General features: G+C 42.6%; 2 protein-coding genes across 11 annotated transcripts in view; both read left to right on the top strand.

Moving 5' to 3' along the window:
• Positions 1 to 605: 605 nt before the first annotated feature.
• LOC311116499 (nuclear receptor subfamily 2 group C member 1-like) lies at positions 606 to 20473 on the top strand. 10 transcript variants are annotated; one of them, XM_084191578.1, is made up of 14 exons: positions 606 to 762; positions 2156 to 2266; positions 3307 to 3543; positions 7260 to 7338; positions 7444 to 7623; positions 7984 to 8152; positions 10628 to 10724; positions 11612 to 11805; positions 13723 to 13876; positions 14506 to 14627; positions 14910 to 15067; positions 15305 to 15442; positions 18015 to 18120; positions 19260 to 20473. In XM_084191578.1, the coding sequence occupies exons 2-14, from the start codon at positions 2198 to 2200 to the stop codon at positions 19429 to 19431; spliced, it is 1875 nt and encodes a 624-aa protein (XP_084047704.1). In that variant the 5' UTR covers positions 606 to 762; positions 2156 to 2197; the 3' UTR covers positions 19432 to 20473. The 10 variants fall into 10 exon arrangements, with proteins under 10 accessions (XP_084047704.1, XP_084047710.1, XP_084047712.1 ...); XM_084191584.1 differs by having other exon boundaries at positions 610 to 762; positions 7984 to 8131; XM_084191586.1 differs by having other exon boundaries at positions 639 to 952; positions 7984 to 8131.
• Positions 20474 to 24927: 4454 nt separating this feature from the next.
• Positions 24928 to 25704, top strand: part of LOC311116500 (transmembrane and coiled-coil domain protein 3-like) — a 34275-nt gene continuing 33498 nt past the window's right edge. Inside the window, exon 1 of the mRNA XM_084191588.1 lies at positions 24928 to 25122. Coding sequence (XP_084047714.1) covers positions 24955 to 25122 — 168 coding nt within the window. The 5' untranslated portion in view covers positions 24928 to 24954. The remainder of the gene's footprint in view (positions 25123 to 25704) is intronic.

The following is a 25704-nucleotide window of genomic DNA, read 5'->3' as shown; positions in this document are numbered from 1 at the left end:
ACGTGTTTCAATCACTCCAGGAATATTTTTAATCTCTTCCAAATCAACTTCCCACGAACGCCAGATGTAACCCCCTTGAGGGGTGCCCTGTTTCCGAAGAGACACACACATAACACTTCAAACTTATCAAATCGATTAAGACACACACGTTCCTTCTGATCCGCAGAATCACAACAAATCTAAACAAGCCAGACTCTGGTGATCCTCACAGCCTTCACTTTACCCATCACTCTATCCACCAGTTTAGATAACTCAAATGGTTTCTTCAAGATTGGTACTCTGCTCAGCTGCTCCTTTTTAACAAACCGTCCTCCTACTAGATATAAAGGGTCATTCTCATCACTGTACCCTACTTTGCTCCGTTTTCCATTATTTTGAACAATACTCCAATTCTCCTTGATTCTACCGCCATTGTATTCAGATTCCACCTCATCTTCCTTCCCCAACGTTCGCTTCCTCTCCCTTTAGCAATCTGGTCAGTGAGCCGAAACTGTACGTCATGTGAGATAAATCAGCTGACATTGAACCGCGTATCATACAGCGCCCCCTGTCAGTCATCCATGGTTTATACACATCATTGGATAGCACGGACCTTCCGTCTAACCGTGCACCGTGTGTGCAAGCTATTGCGCGTGAGCATCACAACGTGTTTTGAGGAAAAAGGTCACGAACTCTGACCCTCCCTGAAGCTGCAGCAGACAGAAAAATAACATTAATTTATTAAACATCGACACACAATACGAGAAAACCGCACAATAACAGGTAAGATAACTGGATTGTGCACGAAAAGCTCACATCAAACGATGCGTTGGTCAGCTCCGTCATGTATCACAAGGAGGAAGAATACATATGCCAAGCCAGCAGCCTAACGGGAAACTGCCATTAGCTAACTGGCTAACGTAGCTAGCAGCCTTAGCTAACGGTTCCGGACCAAGACAGTGCACCAAAACCGGCAAGTAAGGAGATTATATCAAAACCACACGGATACTCGGTGTTATTTGGGACTAAACGTCATTAAATCAAACAATCGCTATTCGTGTGCCAGTTATTGGCTAAAACGTGTTCGCTATGTAGCGAGTGTTCCTGTGAACAGATGCTAAGTAGCTATCTTCGAGCTAGCGCGAATTAGGTGGTTCGATTTCCGGAACTAATGTTTGTAAGTATGAACACAACTAGTTAGCTAAATGTTGCTTTGTGACGGACTAACAATAACGTTAAGTCGTTGCAAATGTATGTTCTGTAGCTAAATGTGTGCGATCTGAGCCTTGTTGCCAAACGCTGTAGTCCCGCCGCTCGCTGCGTTCTTCTATGGGCCTTGAACCCTAATGTTCTTTAACCCTTCAATGTTGACCTTTCACCCACAGGAAAATAAATACCTTTATCTTCCGCATCGATTTTAATTAACTACTATACCAGAGCGTATTTGTTGTGCTTACAACCATGGCTATTTATGTACAACAAGCTACATTTTGTGTGATATTTCTCAACTTGGCGTAGAAGGCCAAAAATGCAGAAGCTAGCTAACGTTAACTTAGCACGCTAGGCCGTGCGACATTGCATGCACGGTGTGCGCCACAGGTAACTAGCTAGCTAACTAACGTTAGCAAGTTAACATGTCAATAATATACCAGGTTGCTCATATAACCCTGCATCTCCCAAAAGTTAGCTAGCTGCCCAGCATTTACTTTAACTCAATCCTGTTTGCTCACATAAGAAGCCACATTGTGGTCCTCTGTAGCTCAATTGGTAGAGCATGGTGCTTGTAACGCCAGGGTAGTGGGTTCGGTCCCCGGGACCACCCATACGTAAAAATGTATGCACGCATGACTGTAAGTCGCTTTGGATAAAAGCGTCTGCTAAATGGCATATTATATTATTGTTATTATTATTATAAGCCATGAACTTCCTAGGTAGCTTCCTGTATTTGACTCTTTATAGCTAGGTAGATAACTAGCTGAAGTTAGGACATGGGCACCTCAACATGTTTCACTGTCACATTTTAATGTCAGGGCACAAAAAAAGCTTTCAATGCAGATTTTCTCACCCTTGACTCTACTGAGACCTTGCTCAGATCACAACATATTTATCATTGATTATGAATGCATACCCTTGAGTAACGACTAACTGTGTGAAACATTCCTTCCCTCTACTGCAGTTTGATGTGCCTCATGGGGCTTTGATGTGAGCAGCAGACATCATGGACGGACACACTCAGAGGATTCAGCTGGTCTCAGCTGATGGTGGCATGATGGGACACCGTATCCAGGTAATGGAATGGACCGGGGACCCTGAGACATGGCTGGAGACTCCTATGGCATCTCTTCTCCCTAGGTCAAGGCTTTTATGAGTCAACATATGCATGGCTAGTAGCTTCATATGACTTCAAGGTTAGCAAATAGCAAAACTAATAGCTTCAGGGTTGGATTCCATTAGAAAGGTACGGTACAAGACACTATAAACAGAATACTGTTTATCTTCAGCATTCGACAACCCTTAACAGAGCATATTAGCTTCAGACAGTATCCTAACCAGGGGTTGGAACCGGTTCAGGGAACAGATCTATCTATAATAATGGACATTTTCAAGGAACAGAAACGGAACCTGGAACGAGAGTGATCCATACTGTTCTGGAACAGAACCGTCATTTTAAAAGCATGGGAACCGGTTAATAACGTTATTTTACGTTCCAGGCATTTTTCTAGTCTCACATAAAAACGCAAAACAGAGCGCCTATGCAAAGCCCTCCCTTTGTCACTCAAAAACGTATTCCAGTATCTGGTAAGGTAAGATGTATTTTAAATTCTGGTGCCGCTCTGCACCCGCAAGCTTGTTAGCTACCTAGTTCAAAGGACATTCCTCCATAGAAGCCGCTCCTCCTAGGTGTAATTATGTGGACCTAATTTAGATAATGTCATAACAAGATGCCCAGTATTTCAAGCCTCCTCAACCCTCTCTCGCTCTCCCCACCCGCAAAATGTCAGTCGCGTCTTGCGCCATAGGTTACACTTGTCTGTCCATCACGCATGTAAACAACTAGCTTGCCTGCTCTATTCGCACTGATTGGTGAAGTAATTGATTTTGGTTTCGAACTGGTTCAGAACTTTATTTAGCTGGTCAGAACAGTGGAACGGAACAAAAAAAAATAGTGTTTCTGTTCAGAATGAAAAATGGATTTTGGTTCCAACCCCTGATCCTTGAACAGAGCACATTAGCTTCAGACAGTATCCTAACCCAATATTACTTGGTGGTGTTTTTATTTAATTTCTGTGATTCTCATTTGACTTGGCTCCTCCCCTTCCCTTCCAGATCGTGACGGACCAGTCGACGGGCCAGAAGATCCAGATCGTGACGGCATTGGAGCAGGGTTCTGGTGGCAAGCAGCAGTTTATCCTGGCTAACGCAGACTACTCTACGCCAGGCAAGGTAATCCTAGCCAAGCAAGAGGCCTCGTCCCCGGGCAAGGTGATCCTGGCGGCCCCGGACGGTTCAGGGGTCAACCAGCTGCTGTTTGCCTCTCCTGACCTGGCTGGCCAGCAGATCCAGGTAGAGGCCTCAGCCTGCACCACCAGTGATAGTCTAGTCCATGGAGGGCAGTTTCTACAGCCTTTGACAAGTCCCTTGTACTTGATTGATCAATTAATGTCACTGACTAGTTAGGAACTCACCTGGTTGTTTAAGTCGTAGCCCTTTACGCTCGTACCCGAATACGGGTTGAAAATTGCAGATTTGGGCACTGATAAGCGCCTGAATTGGACCGCAGCGGCTGTACAATAAGATGCTATACATGACGTCAGTGCTCTGGCTCTGCGTGTTACAGCTCTGTCTGGGTTTTGTCTGACAGCCGGTCTGAACTAGAGCACCGCATGCGACAAGAAGTTTCCCCCATCCCTCCTGGTAAGGGGCAACTTTTGCACATGTGTTGTTGTCAGTGAGGGAAATGCTGTAAATTAAGAGGACTCCATGTATTTTGAAAGATGAGACATTGAGGAATATAATAAATAAATATCGCTTTGATGTCATACAAGCAAGCCAAACACCCGTGAGCCCAAATGTGCACTTCACATTTCCATATTATAAAACTCATGTCATACACAGTGTCAATGTTTATGATCACTGTTTGATGTAGAGTTACAAGATGACATGGCGTCATAGAGCCCCACAGTGGAGGTGTCATAATACCCATTAAACCTAGCGGTCAAACAGGGAAAGGATTCCAATCGTTTTTCCACCATTCATTTTTCCCATAGGGTGTTTTGGAAACACTTAAAATAAGGGTTGTGTTTTGTATAGGCTTACCCTGGTGTGATGTTTTGATAACCATGTAAATCTGTCTTGGACAAGGTGACTTTTATCAATATATTCAGCTTTATTTACGCTCAGATTTGAAAATGCTAATTAGCATCAAAATAGACATCATGCAAGACTACAAATCCCTGCAAGCTCTTGCACGTCATCTCTAGCTGACACCTTTGCTAATAGGTATTGTGTCAATTTAATACTTGCACAAGACAGTTCACAGAATTGTCAATTTAAAGAAATTTAGCCAATTTATTCATTAGTAAATTTAGCTCAAATTAGATAGTTAATCAAGAGATTCTTACCTTTGCCTCAATTTGGCAGTCTCGTCCAGATCCTCATGGCATTTGTAGTTTTTTGTGATAGCAACACTAGCGGCTAATTAGCATTTCATTTTTGGGGGGGTAAATACCTTGATAAAAATCACCTTGTCCTAGAGAGATTTACACGGTTATCAAAACGTCACGCCAGGGTAAGCCTACACAAAACACAGCCCTTATTTTAAGTGTTTCTAAAATCTCCTATGGGAAAAATGAATGGTGGAACCATTTCCTTGTTTGACCGCTAGGTTTTATGGGTATTATGAGTCATACAGAATGAGCCTATGTTTGTCTATTGTGAAGAAACATTTCCGTGGAACATGCACCTGAATGCACACATGTCTCCTTTCTATGCGCACCAAAATTATCTTTCTCTGAATTGCCCTATGAAAGCCTAACACTGTAAGATTGGATTTTATAACTTAGCTAGTCATGTTGGCAATAGAACACGCTTTCAAATGATGCCCACATGACCCAGATTGGGATTTATAATGGACCGTTTTTGGATTGCGTAAACAGTCATTATGTGATGGCGGGGATGCAGGGTTGTGTTCCAAACTAAACAACTACAAGTGTGCTTGCTCTAGTTCCTTAACGCCACAACTAGGTGAGCTAAAAATAAAAAAATCTTATAGTTGAAGACTCTAATTTAAATAATAAAAGTGCATTGAAATTATGAAGGGACTGTGCACACTTTGGAGAGGTGTGTGTGTGTGTGTGTGTGTGTGTGTGTGTGTGTGTGTGTGTGTGTGTGTGTGTGTGTGTGTGTGTGTGTGTGGCCACTTAGAGACACCAGTTACTAATCTCCCTCAAACCCATGTCATTGTTTTTCTCTTATGTTGCCCCTACCCCACATTTCCCAGGAATATTCTTATCATGTTACTGAACGTTTCCGGAGTATTTTCAGATTTCGTTATCATCAAATGCGGCGAAAAGTAGAGTAAAAGTAAAATGCACAAAATCAACATCGGAATGTTTGGATTCAGTCCTGTCAGTTGAACAGTGGAATGTTTGGATTCAGTCCTGTCAGTTGAACAGTGGAATGTTTGGATTCAGTCCTGTCAGTTGAACAGTGGAATGTTTGGATTCAGTCCTGTCAGTTGAACAGTGGAATGTTTGGATTCAGTCCTGTCAGTTGAACAGTGGAATGTTTGGATTCAGTCCTGTCAGTTGAACAGTGGAATGTTTTGGATTCAGTCCTGTCAGTTGAACAGTGGAATGTTTGGATTCAGTCCTGTCAGTTGAACAGTGTAATGTTTGAATTCAGTCCTGTCAGTTGAACAGTGGAATGTTTGGATTCAGTCCTGTCAGTTGAACAGTGGAATGTTTGGATTCAGTCCTGTCAGTTGAACAGTGGAATGTTTGGATTCAGTCCTGTCAGTTGAACAGTGGAATGTTTGGATTCAGTCCTGTCAGTTGAACAGTGTAATGTTTGGATTCAGTCCTGTCAGTTGAACAGTGTAATGTTTGGATTCAGTCCTGTCAGTTGAACAGTGTAATGTTTGGATTCAGTCCTGTCAGTTGAACTGTTGTCCCCACCTTTTGGTATAATCATTTTCCCATCATCTCCAATCTCTTCACTTTCAATTGCTACTTTTCTTATGCTTTTCTTATTTCTTCTGTAAGAAACATTTCAATGTAATACTAGAAGTTAAATGATACTCTAACGTTAAGAGAATGGAAGAATCAAATGCTTTTATTATTTAAATATTGAAAAAATCTTATCTACAGACATTTACATTTTTACATTTACGTCATTTAGCAGATGCTCTTATCCAGAGCGACTTACAGTAGTGAGTGCATACATTTTCATATTTGTTCGTGCTGGTCCCCCGTGGGAACCGAACCCACAACCCTGGCGTTGCAAGTGCCACACGGGCTCCGTTGGTAGACAAACATCTTCCAATTGGCTCATTCATCCTCCCCTGTAACTATTCCCCAGGTCGTTGCTGTACATTAGAATGTGTTCTCAAGTCAACTTACCTGGTAAAATAAATAAATAAAAGCAACATAACACAATCTGAAGTCATATGGGGCAGAGTCCTACAAGCATTAGAAACAACATTGGGTGTGGATACAGTGGGAACATGTGGGTCTGAGCAAGTGTGATGTCATTCATGTTTGTGGAAATGTATGTAAATGTTGTCTATTTATGTTTTTGTTGTATAAAAAACAAAGGAAAAAAACAAGGCCCCCAAAAAAAGTTTTGTAGAATATAAAAAAGAAGAAACATTTCAATGTAGCCCTATCCATATAGTCCGATACCCATGTGTAGAGAGGTTTTAATTGGACAGCAGACACTAGGCCCTCCATGGAATGAGTTTGACACCCCTGGTCTTGTCTTACTTTGTACATACTTAGACTATTGCTGTTAGTCACAGGGCTGGTTCCCTTAGCGCAGATTAAAGCTACGATCTGGAATTACTTTTTCTGCAAACTTGCAGCCCCGCCATTTTGTTTTGGTATACAGCTGAGGGATCGGGTTACCCCTTTTCAAATTCATATTAGGCAGCGCTCTAGATGGCACTAGCAGTGCATTTAGTCCAGGACTATGATTCATCTGTGTCAGGGAAACAGGCCCTAAAAGTACCTTTGACATCTGATATGAATGCCTGTTTTGTTTTTTGTGTGTTGTATTTCCAGTTTGTGACAGACGGGTCAGACCAGGCACTTGCCAAGCCCGTGGTGGAGTACTGTGTGGTGTGTGGAGACAGAGCCTCAGGTAGGAAGGAAATGCAGTTGAACTTGTACAAGCACGCACACACACCCTCTTTTTCTCCTTGTGTGACTGACCCTGTTCCCTCCCCCCCACCTTCTCCTTCCCCAGGCCGTCACTACGGCGCGGTGAGCTGTGAGGGCTGTAAGGGATTCTTCAAGCGCAGCATCAGGAAGAACCTGATTTATACATGCCGGGGGTCCGGAGAGTGTGTCATCAACAAGCACCACAGGAACCGCTGCCAGTACTGCAGACTGCAGCGCTGCATGGTCCTGGGCATGAAACAGGACTGTGAGGACCTGCCCCAAATCACTTACTGACGTTCACATAGGAATATATCATGTTGAACAAACATGCTTCTCTAGCATGTAAATCAAGGAATCATGTCGCCTCTATTTGTGTCAACATCTGCAGTATTCCACAACGCCCTGAGTTGCTTATTAGACAACATGTTTGAGGGGATCCGTTTGGGCAAGGTTGAGGTGCAGAATCTTGATCACATAATGAGTAGTTATTTGGGATGGAAAGTGATTTGTAAATGAGTGATTCTGCGCAGTCTGACTGCAATGTAGTCCATCTCTGAACCAGAATGCACATTAACAGATGAAGGGTTTAACTGTGTACCCCTCCCTCCCTTCTCTCTCTGTGTAGCTGTTCAGTGTGAGAGGAAGCCGGTGGAGGTCTCTAGAGAGAAGTCAATCAACTGTGCTGCGTCTACAGAGAAGATCTACATCAGGAAGAACCTGTGTAGTCCTCTGGCTGCCATGCCCACTTTCGTCACCGACAAGGAGACAGCCAGGTACTACAAGGAGTCAGCCAGGTACTACAAGGAGTCAGCCAGGTACTACAAGGAGACAGCCAGGTACTACAAGGAGTCAGCCAGGTACTGCAAGGAGTCAGCCAGGTACTGCAAGGAGTCAGCCAGGTACTGCAAGGAGTCAGCCAGGTACTGCAAGGAGTCAGCCAGGTACTGCAAGGAGTCAGCCAGGTACTGCAAGGAGTCAGCCAGGTACTGCAAGGAGTCAGCCAGGTACTAGAAGGAGTCAGCCAGGTACTAGAAGGAGTCAGCCAGGTACTGCAAGGAGTCAGCCAGGTACTGCAAGGAGTCAGCCAGGTACTGCAAGGAGTCAGCCAGGTACTGCAAGGAGACAGCCAGGTACTAGAAGGAGACAGCCAGGTACTAGAAGGAGACAGCCAGGTACTGCAAGGAGAGAAGCCAGGTACTACAGCTACTGCAGCTGGTTTAAGGGCCCCATTCACACTGAGCAACGCAGTATAAAATGACAGAGCCAACTCAATACATTTCAATTAGGAAGTTGGGTTGAATATAAGCGCATGAGGTCATACCAAACACGGCCTCAAAACGCACGTAGCGCATACTCCTCCATTAGCTCTGTGTGGGATGCATCGCCATTGTTTATGAGATAATTCCATCTAGGGCACAGTTTTTCAAAAGTTATTTATCTGGATTTTGCCTATCGGATAGGATTAAGTGCATAGAATGAGTAGAACGCGTGTCCCCATTCAAGTCAATGATTAGTCTGTTCTATTCATTCTATTTCTATGCATTTAATCCTATTGGCGAAATCCAGATGGATAACTTTTGAAAAACGGGGCCCAGGTCATCAGGAGGGATCAGACAATTAATTTTAACTCGTGAGCCAACATTCCATAACTGCAGGTGGCAGTAAATGGCCAGCTTTGGCTTTATACCTGTTCATACAACACACTCCAGGTGGCAGTATGCATGCTTTGTTTATTTACCAACTCGTAGAAGTAGTAGAAGAAGAACATTGGCTACTTCAAAATGGAGATGGCCTAAATTGGCGCTGCCTGTGTGCTCACAGACAGATAAAAAGAAGAGTCCTCTATCATTCTCTATGCCAGGCAGGGCCTAAAACAAAAACATGTTTTATAACAGCCACTGTGGCAGGTAGATAACAAATCTACCAGCCACTACAATGTTTTACCTGCCAAAATATGTTTTGCCATAATTACACAAAGAAACACAAGAAAATGGATGATCATGCTTAGTAATGTTTCTAAAACAAGAAATGTATTACTAGTAAGAAGTAATGTGGTATATTGCTAGATTTAATTTAATATTCTGTGACCTGAGTGTTTTAACAAAAATATCAGACAAAAATGTTTAGCTGCCCCTTTAAGGTTACCTTGGTAACAAGGCCACTTGAGTCATGTGTACCCGTTAGAACGTCATTCATAGAGGCCAATGATGTCTGTTTTAGCTAGCAGTGGGAGCAAACTCAAACATTGAAAAGCAACCTAGCTTGTGAACAAAACAATGTAATTAGCCAAGAAAAACAAATCTTTCAGCACTCACAGTGCTCACTGCCCCCCAGACAGGCAGTGTTGCTGCGCGAGGTGGGATAGCTATAATGTTAGAATTCAGATTTCTTTGTGCTTTACCAGATATGAAACAAAATGTCAGAAATACTTTGAAAACAGCTACTGCAGCATTTATTTTGCTATAAATCACAACTCTCACTTGTACCCATAATTGACTATTTTTATTAAACGCTTGCACTGCAGAGCCCAGAGTGTTACCACGCCAACGTGGCTGGTGAATTAGACATTCTTTACCGCCAATGCCAAAATCTACCCGCGTTTGGCAGGTGGCGGATGTTAATTTTAGGCCCTGATGCAAGAGTTATTTGCAAGGGTTATTTTCTGAGCCAAAAAACAACGTTTGAAATGATTATGCTTTAGTCAAATATTATATCTGTTTGGGCTTCTTGCGGTCAATTTGCAGTGTACACATTATTTGTAATTATGTTCCGGTCCCCCGACCATCCGCTCAAGGAGAAATCGACCCGCGGCTGAATGTAGTTGGGGACCTCTGCTCTAGACTCTAACCACAGTGTAAATCGTTCATAATAGGTCTCTCCTCCCCTTCATGTGCTCTGATTTGGAAAATACTTGACAGGTGAAAACCAATCTGGTGGTAGTAGATCATGATTAGACTGGGGTTCACCTGATCAGATTGTTTCCCTTCAGATCAGTGCAGATGTGGACAGCGTAAAAGGAATGAGGACCACCTGGTTTCACTAACCAACTGTAGGTCCCGTGTAGCTCAGTTGGTAGAGCATGGCGCTTGCAACGCCAGGGTTGTGGGTTCGTTTCCCACGGGGGGCCAGTATGAAAAAAAAAATGTATGCACTCACTAACTGTAAGTCGCTCTGGATAAGAGTGTCTGCTAAATGACAAAAAAAAATTGTACTGCCATTTGAGATCTCTGTGATTGGATGGAAGAATTGAAGTGTGTTTGTGTTTGCAGGTCAACCAGTTTGCTGGAGTCGAGCATGCTCCTGAACATCCAGCAGCCTTTCCCCAAGCTAGAGAACACCATCCTGGTCCCCACGTCCCCTGAATCGGTGAGTAACTGCACCACACAACAGATGGCTTGCTTTCATTTGGTAATTGCTGAGGCTGTGTTTCCCAACCCTGGTCGTCCAGTACCCCCAACAGTACACATGTTTATTGTAACCCTGGACAAGTACACCTGATTCAACTTGTCAACTAATCATCAAGCCCTCATTGAGTTGAATGAGGTGTGCTTGACCAGGGCTACAACAAAACGGTGTACTGTTGGGGATACTGGAGGACCAGGGTTGGGAAACACAGTTGGGGATACTGGAGGACCAGGGTTGGGAAACACTGTTGGGGATACTGGAGGACCAGGGTTGGGAAATACTGTTGGGGGAACTGGAGGACCAGGGTTGGGAAATACTGTGCTAAGGGATGGTATATTATCAAGAAGATGTTCTTTTAAAATCTGATCTGAAAACGTGTGCAAATAACAAAGTTGCCATTGTCAATAAAGATCACGTAATTAACATTCATTAATAGATAGCTTTGTGTGCATTGTTCATTGGCATCTGTGTTATTTGCAACATTTCCGAAACAGATTCTACAGAACATTCTTTAGAATATAGCATTCTGTTGCTGATATGTCATTCTGACCTGGCTCCCTCAAGAACCTCCTACACAGTCTCTAATACAACATATGTTTTTTTGTTTTTGTTTTTTTGTTTGTTTTTTACAACATGTGTGATGGACAATATCCTCTGTGCCCCTCTGTAGAATGATCTGCCTTGTCAGGGCGACATTTACAACATCCAGCAATTAAATCGTAAAATCATGAAGCTGAAATGGATAAAGTAGCAATTATACCAGTCTGTAATAACCTTAGAGATGAGGATTGAGATTTTTTCCGATTTATTAATAATGGTGCTTGATTGTCCCTTGTGCTCCTCCGTAGAATGACCCGTGTCAGGGCGACCTGAGCACGCTGGCCAACGTAGTGACGTCACTGGCCCACCTGAACAAGGCCCGGGAGATGAACGACGTTACCGACGGCAATGACCTGATGGGCGCGGACGACACCCTTAGCAATGGAGACAGCTCCATGACGGATCTCCAAGGAGACGAACAGACTGCCAGTGACATCACCCGGTGAGGAGAGCTTTCATACAGGATTATTTATTTTTATGATACACTTTTTTTATAAAATGTTAATATAGCCTAAAAGGTCAATGACCCAATACAGCTATTGGACAGTAAAATGTGTAAGATCATTATGCTACATTTATTGGCTAATAGCCTTACTGATCTTTTTAACCAATAGGTGTATTAGATGTTCTGAGTGTATCAGAAGGATCTTAGGGGTTCTGTATATCATGGGGCTCAAATTGAATCTTTCGAGCCAAGGGCCATGTGGTTCTTGTGTTCCTGCCTTGGTTAATTAGATTACTCCCAGGTTTGTGATTTTCCCATCCAAGAGTATGTCTTCATCACTTTCTGCTGAACCTCAGCTTTTCAAAATGAAAGCCATGACCATAGAATTAGAATACTAGAATGGACATGAACCTTCTTATGGTGGGATAAAGGTCAGCCATGTTGGTCAGGGAGTTGGTCAACCATGGTTTGCCAGTGCTGTGATAAGATATTTTGTAAAACAACGAATGTGAATAATTTATCTGCACTGTATGTTTGTTAGCTAGCAAGCCAGACAGTTTTAGAGGAATGATCCCATCAATTTTTCAAATTAACTGCCAATATGCCAACATTACATTCAAACAATGCAGTCAATCCACAGCCATACACTGTCTCAAATCAGTTGATGATAGGACTTAGACAAGTTGTAAATGCAACAAGTAATGATATTGTATCATATAATAGCACTCTCAGCATTCCAAGAAAACAAAATCTGAGACATTTGTGGTCTGTTTACATATATTTTAGAGGCTATTATATAAAACCTGTATAAACTATATTTATAATTTATTGACAATATTTTAGGTTGACTATAATTCCATTACACCATTTCTAATACCTCACATACCTGTGTTTTATTTTCCTGCATAAGTGAAAGCAGGAAATGCATCACCTATGCCTCTACTGACATACATTCTAATTAGACTGGTTTTGGATTTCTCCCTGAACAAGATGGCTGCCATTTTGGTCCCATTATGGAACTTTTGGGTTTATGACATAGCCCATCTAGTAATTTTAATAGAATCTCTATGGCCATGACAATCAAAGCTCATATTCATTATCTCCAGCACCAAACCAGTGTCTATGTGTATATGTATATATATATGTATATATGTATATATGTGTGTGTGTGTGAAAACAGCGTGTTTCTATGATTTGTGGTTAAGAAGAAAGGTCATAAAAAATGATTCTCTGTGACATCACAGCATAGGATGAAGTTGATTTTTTTTAAACTCAAAACCTGCCATGAGTTTTAACCAGAGGGAGGGTATTTTCTTGCTCCCCACATCACCGCAAATCTCATAGTGTTTGAAAATCACTTTTAAAAAATGTTTTAACTCATTGGGTAGAACCTTTTTAACTTTTAATATTTTTTTCCTACAAAATGTAGAAATGCGCAGTTTTCACAGATGTAGACGCTGGTATTGTGCTGGAGCTAATGAACGCAAGGTTGGAAAGTGGTGGAATTGGCCTTTAAAGGTTCCTAGTTTGTTGACTTGCTGGAGTTGTGTGTGTGTGCGCATGCTTAATTAGGTTGCGCAAGACTCGCTGGTTTGAGATTTGCCATCGTAGTAACCTTACTGTCAAGCTTGTTTTCTCTTAGGCACTGTTTGTTCATCACTTGGAACAGCAGAATGATAAGATATGTTCTTTTATCCATTCATCTCATCTTCATCTCTCTCTCCTCACCTCCTTCTCAAAATGTATTGAAGAAGAACGTCTGAGGGGAGGGAACGGTTGGGAAGTAGGCGAGGAGATGGGTTTGGACCAATCATGTTCCCGGAAAAGACTATATGAGATGGTGGAGCCCTCTTAGGGATTAAGGATCCTAGTTCGTGAACTGACCTGTCCATTGTGTCTGCCCCACCTCCCCAGAGCTTTTGACACACTGGCCAAGGCAATGAACCCTGGGGACGGCTCAGCAGGAGACTCTCTGGAGGCCACCATGCAGCTGATGTCAGGAGACCAGTCTGGCCCGGTGGTGGAGCTGCAGGGGCCTCTACTCTCAGACAGCCACGTCCCCTTCAAGGTGAGGGTCTTGGGCCATCGCCCGTAACACCCGGATTGCATCCCAAATGGCACCCTATTCCCTATATAGTGCACTACTTTTGACCAGAGCCCAATTGGCCCGGGTCAAAAGTAGTGCACTATAAAGGGAATAGAGCCAGTTGGGACACAGCCCCTCTCAAAGGAACAGGGGCTTACCCATAACACCTGATTGAAAGTTCATTATCTTGAAGAAAGGTAGACTTATTCTCAGTGTGTCATAAAAAGAGTGATTCAAGAGGGACTAAGCCAGGATTAATAAAGTAATCACCTTTCAGACTTGTCTCTAATGATATCTAGGCCCATTTGTTCTCCCTCAAGTCATGACGTCTCTCTCTCTCACTCAACCTCTTGTTTAACATGTTTGGAATGGTTGGAGTAGTGATAGGATAATGGTGTTTATAAACTGCTCAAATCTCTCTCTCTCTCTGTCTCTGTCTCTCTCTCTCACTGTCTCTCTCTCTGTCTCTCTCTCTCTCTCTCTGTCTCTCTCTTTCTTTTTCTCTCTCTCTCTCTGTCTCTCTCTCTCTGTCTCTCTTTCTCTCTCTTTTTCTCGCTCTCGCTCTCTCTCTCTTTTTCTCTCTCTCTCTTTTTCTCTTTCTCTCTCTCTAGCTGATGATGCCTTTGCCCATGCCTGAGTACCTCAATGTGAACTACATCTGTGAGTCAGCCTCGCGGCTCCTCTTCCTGTCCATGCACTGGGCACGCTCCATACCTGCCTTCCAAGCCTTGGGGTGAGTACCTAGCTACATGCGTACCGCTGTGTTTCTATAAATCTACATTCAGGTATCTAATGTATTTGTAAGCTGGCCTGTATATCCTGCCTACTGACCAAAGCCAGTGAATCAAAATGCAGATAAATTTTATAATATGTTATCCTGAATGATTTTAAAATAGTGTATCCACTGGGATTGTATCAATTCCATTAAATTATCAAATAAAATGCTAAATCATACATTATCATATTAAATATATATTTATTTATCTAATAAATCCTCTTTATTTCTCTCTCCCAGTGGTCAGGATAACGACATTAACCTGATGAAGGCGTGTTGGAACGAGCTGTTTGCTCTGGGTCTGGCTCAGTGCTCCAATGTCATGAATGTTGCCACCATCCTGGCTGCCATCATCAACCACCTTCAGACCAGCCTACAAGATGGTACAGGAGGTGATGGTAAAAATGAAAACATATTAATCACAATAATTGCCAGCAGATGCTTTTAGGTCCTCGGTGGGGTGGGATTGGGATTGGGGGGAGGACGGGGGGGTTGTAACTTCATTTTGTATTTATGTTTGCTGACGATTATTATCGCTAAATAAAAGATGAATCGCAACAACAACAAAAAAAAAAAGTGTCTACAAAGCGGCATGTATTCTCATATTTAGTTAACTCTCATCTTGGTCCCTACAGAGAAGCTGTCCCCAGAGAGAGTGAAGCTGGTGATGGAACACATCTGGAGGATGCAGGAGTTCTGTAACAGCATGGCCAAGCTGTCCCCTGACTCCTATGAATATGCCTACCTCAAAGCCATCATCCTCTTCAGCCCTGGTGAGTAGGGGACGGGAGTGGCAGGTAGCTTAGTGGGTAAGAGCGTTGTGCCAGTAACCGAAAGGTCGCTGGTTCTAATCTCCGAGCCGACTAGGTGAAAAATCTGTCGATGTGCCCTTTAAGCAAGGCACTTAAACCCTAATTGCTCCTGTAAGTCGCTCTGAATAAGAGCGTCTGCTAAATGACTAAAATGTAAATGTGAGTGGGGGAGAAGAGAGGAGCTTCTGAGGTTCATTATGGGTTATTTTCATGAAAGAATGATGCAACTCACTGATATCATTGGCCACGTTCCAGAGCGTCTGCAAAACGACCGTGCACCAAATCATCTCACACCGCCCACCCGGGCTTGGCCAAGTGTTTAACATGTCAGTAACCGCATCAATATGATACAGTGCGACTGCTTTAAAGATTGTCTGGAACGCGACCATTGGTCTAAACATGCACACGGTGACACTTATGCAGTAACATGACGACTTGTTCTGTGGATCAAAAAAAGTATGTGTCCCTGCAGCTTATTAAGGTGACCAGTCTCGCGGCGGTGCGGTTCTGGTGTGGTTGTGTATGTGGCCAGCTGGGAGGTTCTGGATGGTTTTAAAGGACCGCTGAGACAACATGCGGACTGGGTAGATTTCTATCACACTCCGAGAAAGATGAGTCAAGATGACCATGACTGTTGGCTGCTTCCTCTTGCGCTGGTGTCTGATGGAAAAACTAAAGAAAAGGTGCCTCTGTACTTTCACACCTTCTTAGTGTAGCTGGGTGCTGTCAGCAAGGAGGGAGAGCGAGAAGAGAAGGAAACGGGGTGCATTCGTTTTTTACAGTTCTGTAACCTAGGAGTATGCCTACCTCCAAGCCATAGTTCTCTTCAGTACTGGTTGGGGGATTGGGGTAATTTTTAAGTTTCATTATGTGTAAATGATGGGGAAGTGCTGATGGAAGAGAAAAGGAAGGATGTCGATGTGTGATGTGACGTACAGTGCCTTGCAAAAGTATTCATCCCCCTTGGCGTTTGTCCTATTTTGTTGCATTACAACCTGTAATTTAAATATACTTTTATTTGGATTTCATGTAATGGACATACACAAAATAGTCCAAATTGGTGAAGTGAAATGAAAAAAAATAACTTGTTTCAAAAAATTCAAATAAATAAATAACGGAAAAGTGGTGCGTGCATATTTATTCACCCCCTTTGCTATGAAGCCCCTAAATAAGATCTGGTGCAACCAATTACCTTCAGAAGTCACATAATTAGTTATTTAAGTGTCACATGATCTCAGTGTATATATACACCTGTTTTGAAAGGCCCCAGAGTCTGCAACGCCACTAAGCAAGGGGCACCACCAAGCAAGCGGCACCATGAAGACCAAGGAGTTCTCCAAACAGGTCAGGGACAAAGTTGTGGAGAAGTACAGATCAGGGTTGGGTTATAAAAATATATCCGAAACTTTGAGCATCCGACAGAGCAGCATTAAATCCATTATTAAAAAATGGAAAGAATATGGCACCACAACAAACCTGCCAAGAGAGGGCCACCCACCAAAACTCACGGACCAGGCAAGGAGGGCATTAATCCGAGAGGCAACAAAGACACCAAAGATAACCCTGAAGGAGCTGCAAAGCTCCACAGCAGAGATTGGAGTATCTGTCCATAGGACCACTTTAAGCCGTACACTCCACAGTGCTGGGCTTTACGGAAGAGTGGCCAGAAAAAAGCCATTGCTTAAAGAAAAAACACGTTTGGTGTTTGCCAAAAGCCATGTGTGAGTATGGTATGACTGAAAGATTGCTGTTCACCAGCGGAACCCATCCAACTTGTAGGAGCTGGAGCAGTTTTGCCTTGAAGAATGGGCAAAAATCCTAGTGGCTAGAGAGAATACCCCAAGAGAATTGCAGCTGCAAAAGGTGGCTCTACAAAGTATTGACTTTGGGGGGGTGAATGGTTATGCATGCTCAAGTTTTCTGTTTTTTAGTCTTAGTGTAGCCAGGTGCTGCTCTTCAGACAAAAGTTCCCAGATTGTCAGCAAACTATTTAAACAAAGGAAAGTACGCTCAGGTCTCCGAACCGGAACACGGTCCCTATAGGTTAGCTGTGTACATAAAGGGAGAGTTCTTATGAATACAATAGAGTTGCACCCTTTCCTTTTGTTGAATTTAATTGTTCTGTGTGTCTTTGCCAAGAAATGTTTGATATGAAAACGCCCACTGATAAATATAATAGACAACTAATAATGGACGTCAACTATATTGGAAGATAACTATAATGGACGTCAACTATATTGGAAGATAACTATAATGGACGTCAACTATATTGGACGAGAACTATAATGGACGTCAACTATAATGGACAAGAACTATAATGGACGAGAACTATAATGGACGTCAACTATAATGGACAACTATAATAGCGGAGAAATGGAAACACGCACACAGTCAGGGACAGGTGTTTGGTAACTGATTCTGTGTGTCTCTTTGCTGTAGACCACATTTCCTTTTGTTTAACGGACGTGTGTGTGTGTGTGTGTGTGTGTGTGTGTGTGTGTGTGTGTGTGTGTGTGTGTGTGTGTGTGTATAGACCACCCAGGTATAGACAACACCCTACAGATCCAGCGTTTCCAGGAGAAGGCCTACATGGAGTTACAGGACTATGTAACTCGGACCTACCCTGAAGACTCGTATCGGTCAGTAACATCTCGTTATGCATGACTACATCTTAATATAACATCTCATTATGCATGACTACATCTTAATATAACATCTCATTATGCATAACTACATCTCATTATAACATCTCATTATGCATCACTACATCTCATTATGCATAACTACATCTCATTATAACATCTCATTATGCATCACTACATCTCATTATGCATCACTACATCTCATTATAGCATCTCATTATGCATCACTACATCTCATTATAACATCTCATAATGCACCACTACATCTCATTATAACATCTCATAATGCATCACTACATCTCATTATAACATCTCATAATGCATCACTACATCGCACTATAACATCTCATTATGCATCACTACATCTCATTATGCATCACTACATCTCATTATGCATCACTACATCTCATTATAACATCTCATTATGCATCACTACATCTCATTATGCATCACTACATCTCATTATAACATCTCATAATGCATCACTACATCTCATTATAACATCTCATTATGCATCACTACATCTCATTATGCATCACTACATCTCACTAGATCATCTCATTATGCATCACTACATCTCTTTGTATCATGCTCTCTCGCTCTGTATCGCTTCTCTGTGTATCGCTCGCTCTCTCTTTCTATCGCTCTCTGTATCGCGCTCTCTCTCTCTGTGTATCGCTCTCTCTCTCTGTGTATCGCTCTCTCTCTCTGTGTATCGCTCTCTGTGTATCGCTCTCTCTCTCTGTGTATCGCTCTCTGTGTATCGCTCTCTGTGTATCGCTCTCTGTGTATCGCTCTCTCTCTCTGTGTATCGCTCTCTCTCTCTGTGTATCGCTCTCTCTCTGTGTATCGCTCTCTCTCTCTGTGTATCGCTCTCTGTGTATCGCTCTCTGTGTATCGCTCTCTGTGTATCGCTCTCTGTGTATCGCTCTCTCTCTCTGTGTATCGCTCTCTCTCTCTGTGTATCGCTCTCTCTCTCTGTGTATCGCTCTCTCTTCCTGTCTCACATTTCCACTATTTTCCATCTCTCCTCTTCTCAATTAAATTGTCAAATTCAAATGCTTTATTGGCATGTAATTTACAAGGATATATTGTCCATTCATAACAGCCCTCCCTCCCTCCCTCTTTCCCCTCAGGTTATCCAAGCTGCTGCTGCGTCTCCCTGCCCTGCGGCTGATGAGTGCAGCGGTGACAGAGGAGCTGTTCTTCACTGGCCTCATCGGCAACGTGCAGATAGACAGCATCATCCCTTACATCCTCAAGATGGAGTCCACCGACTACAACAGCCAGGTGGCCACTGGCGTCTGACCTCTGACCTTACCCCACTCCGACCCTGGTCACCACGGCAGCCACCATCATCACAAGGTCAACATGGAAACATCACCTGCAGGCCATTTTAGGCAAACGGCCATGGAAACGTTAACATTCTTAGGGGGGGGTAAAACTGCAGGGGCGTGTTCATTAGGGCACACTGTTAGCAAAACGTTTTGCAACGGACAATGAAAAATAGCATTTATTTTATTGGACAAGTTCAGGCAGTACCTCCCTGTTTTTTTTGTTGTTGCTCTGTTTCTGACATTTTTCTTTCCGTTTGGTGCCAACTGAACAGGACCCAGTTTGGTTGCATTCAACAGAATCTGAAGGTTTTCTCAATGGAATCTGATGACGACTTCTTCAGTGCTGAAACAATCCTCCTCTTTGTCTCCCCTGAATATACCATAGCTCAGAAGACAATTTAGTCCACACACCCAGAGGTTACAGCTGGCTTGCCTACCGTTGTCCATTCACGAAATGAACTTTGAATCAGTCAAGCATCCTAGATTGTGCTTTTTTTTATTAATGTGTACAGCATTATTTTATTCTTATCTTTTCTTCAATCCTTTCATTTTGTGATCCTGATTTTGTTTGTATTTTGATGAATGAACGGACAGAGGAGCCGTTTGCTTTTTTCAACAGCCCCCTCATCTGCTTTCAACTTGCGCTTTTTTTTATTTAGTAAAGATTTGAGAAACTTTCACAATCTGAATTGGTTTGTCATGATGATGATGATGATATTTGGTCAGTGTATTAAGGTTCTAACCTTTTTAGATGGTATAGGATGTTTGCCAGTCCGAAGGAACAGGCTTGCATCATGAGTCGACTCTTCTAGAACATGGAACATATGGAATATGCAACATGTGGAACTCATAGAATCATGTATGTGTATATATAAATATGTATATAGAAAGAAGTGAAGAAAAAGCTATCGTAGACAATAGCTTGTTATTACAAGAATTCCAGCTTTTGGACATGTAAATGTAGTTGCTAAAACAATTGTGAAGTCATTTGAAAATAAAATTACAACTTTCAATGGTCAATCAATCACATTTATTTTAGAATCAATCCATAAATAAATTGCACCTTTCAATTAGGTGTTGACTTTTATGATTACTACATTTGGGAATGGTATTATGGCGTCACTTGAGCGATGCAAGATACAGTATATAGAAAAGTATGTGGACACCCCTTCAGATTAGTGGATTCGGCTATTTCAGGCACACCCGTTGCTGACAGGTGTATAAAATCGAGCACACCGCCATGCAATCTCCATAGACAAACATTGGCAGTAGAATCGACTTACTGAAGAGTTCAGTGACTTTCAACGTGGCACCGTCATAGTATGCCACCTTTCCAACAAGTCAGTTCGTCACATTTCTGCCCTGCTAGAGCTGCCCCGGTCAACTGTAAGTGCTGTTATTGTGAAGTGGAAACGTCTAGGAGCAACAACAGCTCAGCCGCAAAGTGGTAGGCCACACAAGCTCACAGAACGGGACCGCCGAGTGCTGAAGCGTGTAGCGTGTAAAAATCGTCTGTCCTCGGTTGCAACACTTACTACCAAGTTCCAAACTGCCTCTGGGAGCAACGTCAGCACAAGAACTGTTAGTCGGGAGCTTCGTGAAATGGGTTTCCATGGCCGAGCAGCCGCACACAAGCATAAGATCACCATGAGCAATGCCAAGCGTCAGTTGGAGTGGAATAAAGCTCACCGCCATTGGACTCTGGAGCAGTGGAAACGCGTTCGCTGGAGTGATGAATCACGCTTCACCATCTGGCAGTATGATTGACGAATCTGGGTTTGGCAGATGCCAGGAGAACACTACCTGCCCGAATTCATAGTGCCAACTGTAAAGTTTGGTGGAGGAGGAATAATGATCTGGGGCAGTTTTTCATGGTTCGGGCTAGGCCCCTTATTTCCAGTGAAGGGAAATCAACGTTACAGCATACAATGACATTCTGGACGATTCTGTGCTTCCAACTTTGTGGCAACAGTTTGGGGAAGGCCCTTTCCTGTTTCAGCATGACAATGCTCCCGTGCACAAAGCGAGGTCCATACAGAAATGGTTTGTCAAGATCAGTGTGGAAGAACTTGACTGGCCTGCACAGAGCCCTGACCTCAACCCCATCGAACACCTTTGGGATAAATTGGAACGCCGACTTTGAGCCAGGCCTAATCGCCCAACATCAGTGTCCGACCTGACTAATGATCTTGTGGCTGAATGGAAGCAAGTCCCCACAGCAATGTTCCAACATCTAGTGGAAAGCCTTCCCAGAAGTGTGGAGGCTGTTATAGCAGCAAATGGTGGACCAACTCCATATTAATGGTGCAGATGCAAAGTTTGGTAACAGAATGACAGTTTGCTCTGTTTTTGCCGTCATTCTGTTACCAAACTTTGCATCTGCACAGTTTTTCAAGTAAATGTGTTTTTGTGAACATTTTTCAGTGGAAATTCTTAAGTCATCCTTGTGCATGGAGATGGTTTGTTTAACTTTGCAATCATTGTTTTTTGTTTGACATACATTTTGTTAAATGAAAAATCTGAGTCTGCGTCATTCTGTTTCCGTGGAATTGTCCTGATATTGATCTGTAGATGAGGTGAATTGGAGGTAAACGCATGCTCTCAGCTAAATGGTTACATCATCAAGTGTCCCATTAGCCTGTCCAACCCATACACCTGCTTGCATTCTGAGAGGCTATAAGGTTATGGCTAAGAGATCTGTCGATAAGCAGCTTTATATAGGCTATATATAGCAGCTAAAAGACTCCAGCTCAAAGGCTATAAGCATTTAAATTGTAATAGAATTTGACAGAAGTGATATTGTTTAATTTCGTACAGTTTTAGTAGGTGATACACGGAATGAGAATTGCAATTTCTATTGATCATGCTGCTGGACTAATGTTGCGTACCCACTGTTTCGATAAATTGGGAAGGTCACCCAATCTGCATCAATGTTCTCTCATCACAGTACAGTTGAAAGATATATGGCGAATAGAAATCCAATATGGATGGTGTTGAGAGATAGATGGGAGGTTTTGAATGGAGTTGAAGGATGGGACTAATAAAAACTAACAAAAACGAATAACAACAAGATAACTAATGTAAAGCATACTGTGTCCATAATAAGTATATAGGTTGAGAGCTTTTGTGAAAGAGCACAGTTAGAAAGATATGGCATATAGAAGCAAACCGGATGGACGTCATGAAAATGATCGGAGAGGTTCAGGAAGTTCATGAGTAAAAACAAACAAAATATAATTATTGTAAAATTGACTGTGTCCATAAAATGTATATAGTATGTATAAGCTGGAAGTAGAGGCCTAAGCATTGTTGTTCACTACTTGGTGGGGTTGGAAAGTAATAAAGGGAAATATATATTTTTAAAGGATATGTGTATATATATGTATGTATATGTATTTATATGTATGTATATATATATATATTTGCGAGAGAAAAAAACATATGTGAGGATCAGAAAAGGGGCAATTATTTACACACAATGCAGTCTCCCTCCCAGAGTCCCAGAGGCTATTTCTGGTAGATGCGGTCTTCCTGGTGCATCATTGTTATTATAAATGTTTTGCAGTGGCGGCCACAATTTTAAAAGTGCATATAGGGGAAACACTGATATTATTATAGCTTGTCTGTTATCCACCACAGATTATTTCCATATCTGTACCTTGAATCTTTTCAATAATGCAAAATGTGTATCTGATGGCTTCTTCTTCTGGTGTTTATTATCAGTCTAATGTCTAAGGTGGAAGAAGCGTCAGTGAAAGGGAGGGCATAGACTTACAGTTAGTCGTATTTGTCGATCAATATTTTATCAGAGGATAGCAGTGACACACACACACACACACACACACACAATACCCCCTACACACCCCTGTGTGTGTGTGTCACTATAACTCTGTCTACACACACTGACTGTAGACCTAATCCCTGCTTTGCTGTAGCCACCTGGTGAACGTGTCCTACTAATGAAACTTTGGTAAGCACATTAAAACTTGATGACCTAGTGAATACGTTGCTGGCTTCTGTTTTTAGATTCCATTGTCAGGTAGCCAGGGATCCAATATCCTCATGTCTGATTCTACCCATTCTGCAAGGCCCCTATCATATTATCAATCAATTGCCCCTTTTCTCATGCTGCGCTACGGCCGTATTCAAAAAAATAATCTCAGAGTAGAACTGCTGATCTAGGACCAGGTCCTCCCTGTCCATGTAATCAATACTGATCCTATATCAGCACTCGGACTCTTTGTGAGTATGGGCCCTGTTCTCGGTCTGTGTCGATTCTGGTGACCACTCACTCATAAGACATTTTTTTTTGCATTGAACCAAATGGCACCCTTTTCCCTATATAATGCACAACTTTTGACAAGGGCTCTGGTAGCTTAGTGGCTAAGAGCGTTGTGCCAGTAATCGAAAGGTCGCTGGTTCTAATCCCCGAGCCGACTAGGTGAAAAATCTGCCGATGTGCCCTTGAGCAAGGCACTTAACCCTAATTGCTCATGTAAGTCGCTCTGGATAAGAGCGTCTGCTAAATGACGTAAATGTAATGTAAATGTTATAAAGTAGTGCGCTATAAAGGGAATAGAGTGTCAAGAGAGGAAGGATTACAACAACAACAACACGCCTGTGTGGACTACAGATAAGGTATTCTATTCAGGTAGGAAGCCTTCCAACACCTTCAAAGCTAATTTATATATTTTCACCGTTTCACAGTTGGAGAACCCAGAGTTGGGCGGATTAGACTTGTCGTAAACACTAAACACCCTACATGAATACATAAATAAAAAAGGCTTGTTGGACTTGGCCAAGACTAGAATGGCTGGCCTGTTCCCAATCCCATGGCCTCTGGTCCTGGTAGGGTGGATCTCTTTGAGCAAAGAGTAGACACTCAAGCCACTGTCCTGTTTGTTTCTAGTCCTTAATTGGTTTGAGGGCTAGCTCTGTTTGGTTTAATACTGGCTCCAAAGGGAATGGGTTAGATAAGGTGTGTGTGTGTGTGTGTGTGAGAGAGAGAGAGAGAGAGAGAGAGAGACTACTGTGGCAGCCTACTTTTGTTCTTTCAGATTTTCATCAATTTATTATGGTGTCATCAGTTTCTGTTGTTTAACATGTTTGGAATGGTCGGAGTAGTGATAGGATTATGATAGGCTGAGACGTTTGCAGACTGCTCAAGTCTCTCTCTCTCCGGTATGGTGGAGGGTGGAACGATAGAAGGAAAAGGCTATGAGGACACACATGACGCCCAAACCGATATTTCATTTCAGAATTTATTAGGCAAGGGTTTGGTTAAGGTAAAGGTCAGTTTAGTAGGTTTTGGCCAGTCGGTTCAAGCGTCGGCTGCGTCCTTAAAGTCTCTCCCACGATAGAACGATAGAGTTAACCTCCTCCTCCGGCTCCGCAGACCTTAAGGTGGGCGGAGTCTGAGTGCACATTGTTTTGTATTTTCGGGTTTGGAGAGAGAGAGAGTAGTCATACCAGTCTGTGTGAAGGGTTGGTCGACATGGATGGTGGGAGACTACAAATAATGAAACGCTGTGAACGGAACACTACACCGACCCAAATAACTAAACCCAACCGCGAGACCAACTCGATGATTATGCCCAGCTCCGACACAGCAGTGAGAAGTTTATCAGAGGTCGAAAAATACCTTAACAGCCGGAACGAAATGGTAATAACGACTTTTTCATTATTTCCCCTTTATGTCTTCTACTCCACATAGCCTACCCTGCTCAAACATTGGAGGCATTGTACTGTATCGTCATCATAATGCAGCGAAAGCCGTCATATGCGAACACCTGCTGTGTCCCAGTTTTCGTTCAAATCGGATCAAATCTGGTTTTACTCACAGGGTCATTCATTTCTTATGTAGGCTTTTGCGCGCATTAATTGGTCAGCTATTTTAGCGTATTGAGACTCAACTCTAGCATGTAGGCGACATTGTGTACAATTGCTTGTGTTCATGACATTTTAGAGGGCAATTTAGAGGTGTTTTCCTAAAGCCTTCTACTCTTTACAGCCCAGTTCATATTTTAACTGATTTTCGTAACACAATCATGACATTCAGAATTGCCTAATACATGTTGGTTGATATTTGAGCAAATAAGAAAATTGTATTTAACTGTGATTTTATTTTTTAACAGTAAAAAAAAAAAAAAAAAATCCCTTCTCCGGGTGTCAACAGCAATGTTCTGTTCTCTCTTCTCTGTTCCGTTCTCTGTCCTCCTGTTCTGTTCTGATCTCTTACAATGGA

The sequence above is a fragment of the Coregonus lavaretus genome, assembly GCF_964263955.1.
Source record: "Coregonus lavaretus genome assembly, contig: HAP1_SCAFFOLD_1039, whole genome shotgun sequence".
Lineage (NCBI taxonomy): Eukaryota > Metazoa > Chordata > Actinopteri > Salmoniformes > Salmonidae > Coregonus > Coregonus lavaretus.
Note: the sequence above shows the minus strand (reverse complement) of the source record. Positions and strands in the feature narration are given on the sequence as shown.

What these genes read in the sequence shown, in the direction of transcription:
- LOC311116499 (XM_084191578.1), top strand. Translation starts at nt 2,198, where the DNA reads ATGGACGGACACACTCAGAGGATTCAGCTGGTCTCAGCTGATGGTGGC. An exon ending in TGATGGGACACCGTATCCAG is followed by an intron (nt 2,267 to 3,306) that starts GTAATGGAATGG and finishes CTTCCCTTCCAG; the next exon opens with ATCGTGACGGACCAGTCGAC. An exon ending in TGGCTGGCCAGCAGATCCAG is followed by an intron (nt 3,544 to 7,259) that starts GTAGAGGCCTCA and finishes TTGTATTTCCAG; the next exon opens with TTTGTGACAGACGGGTCAGA.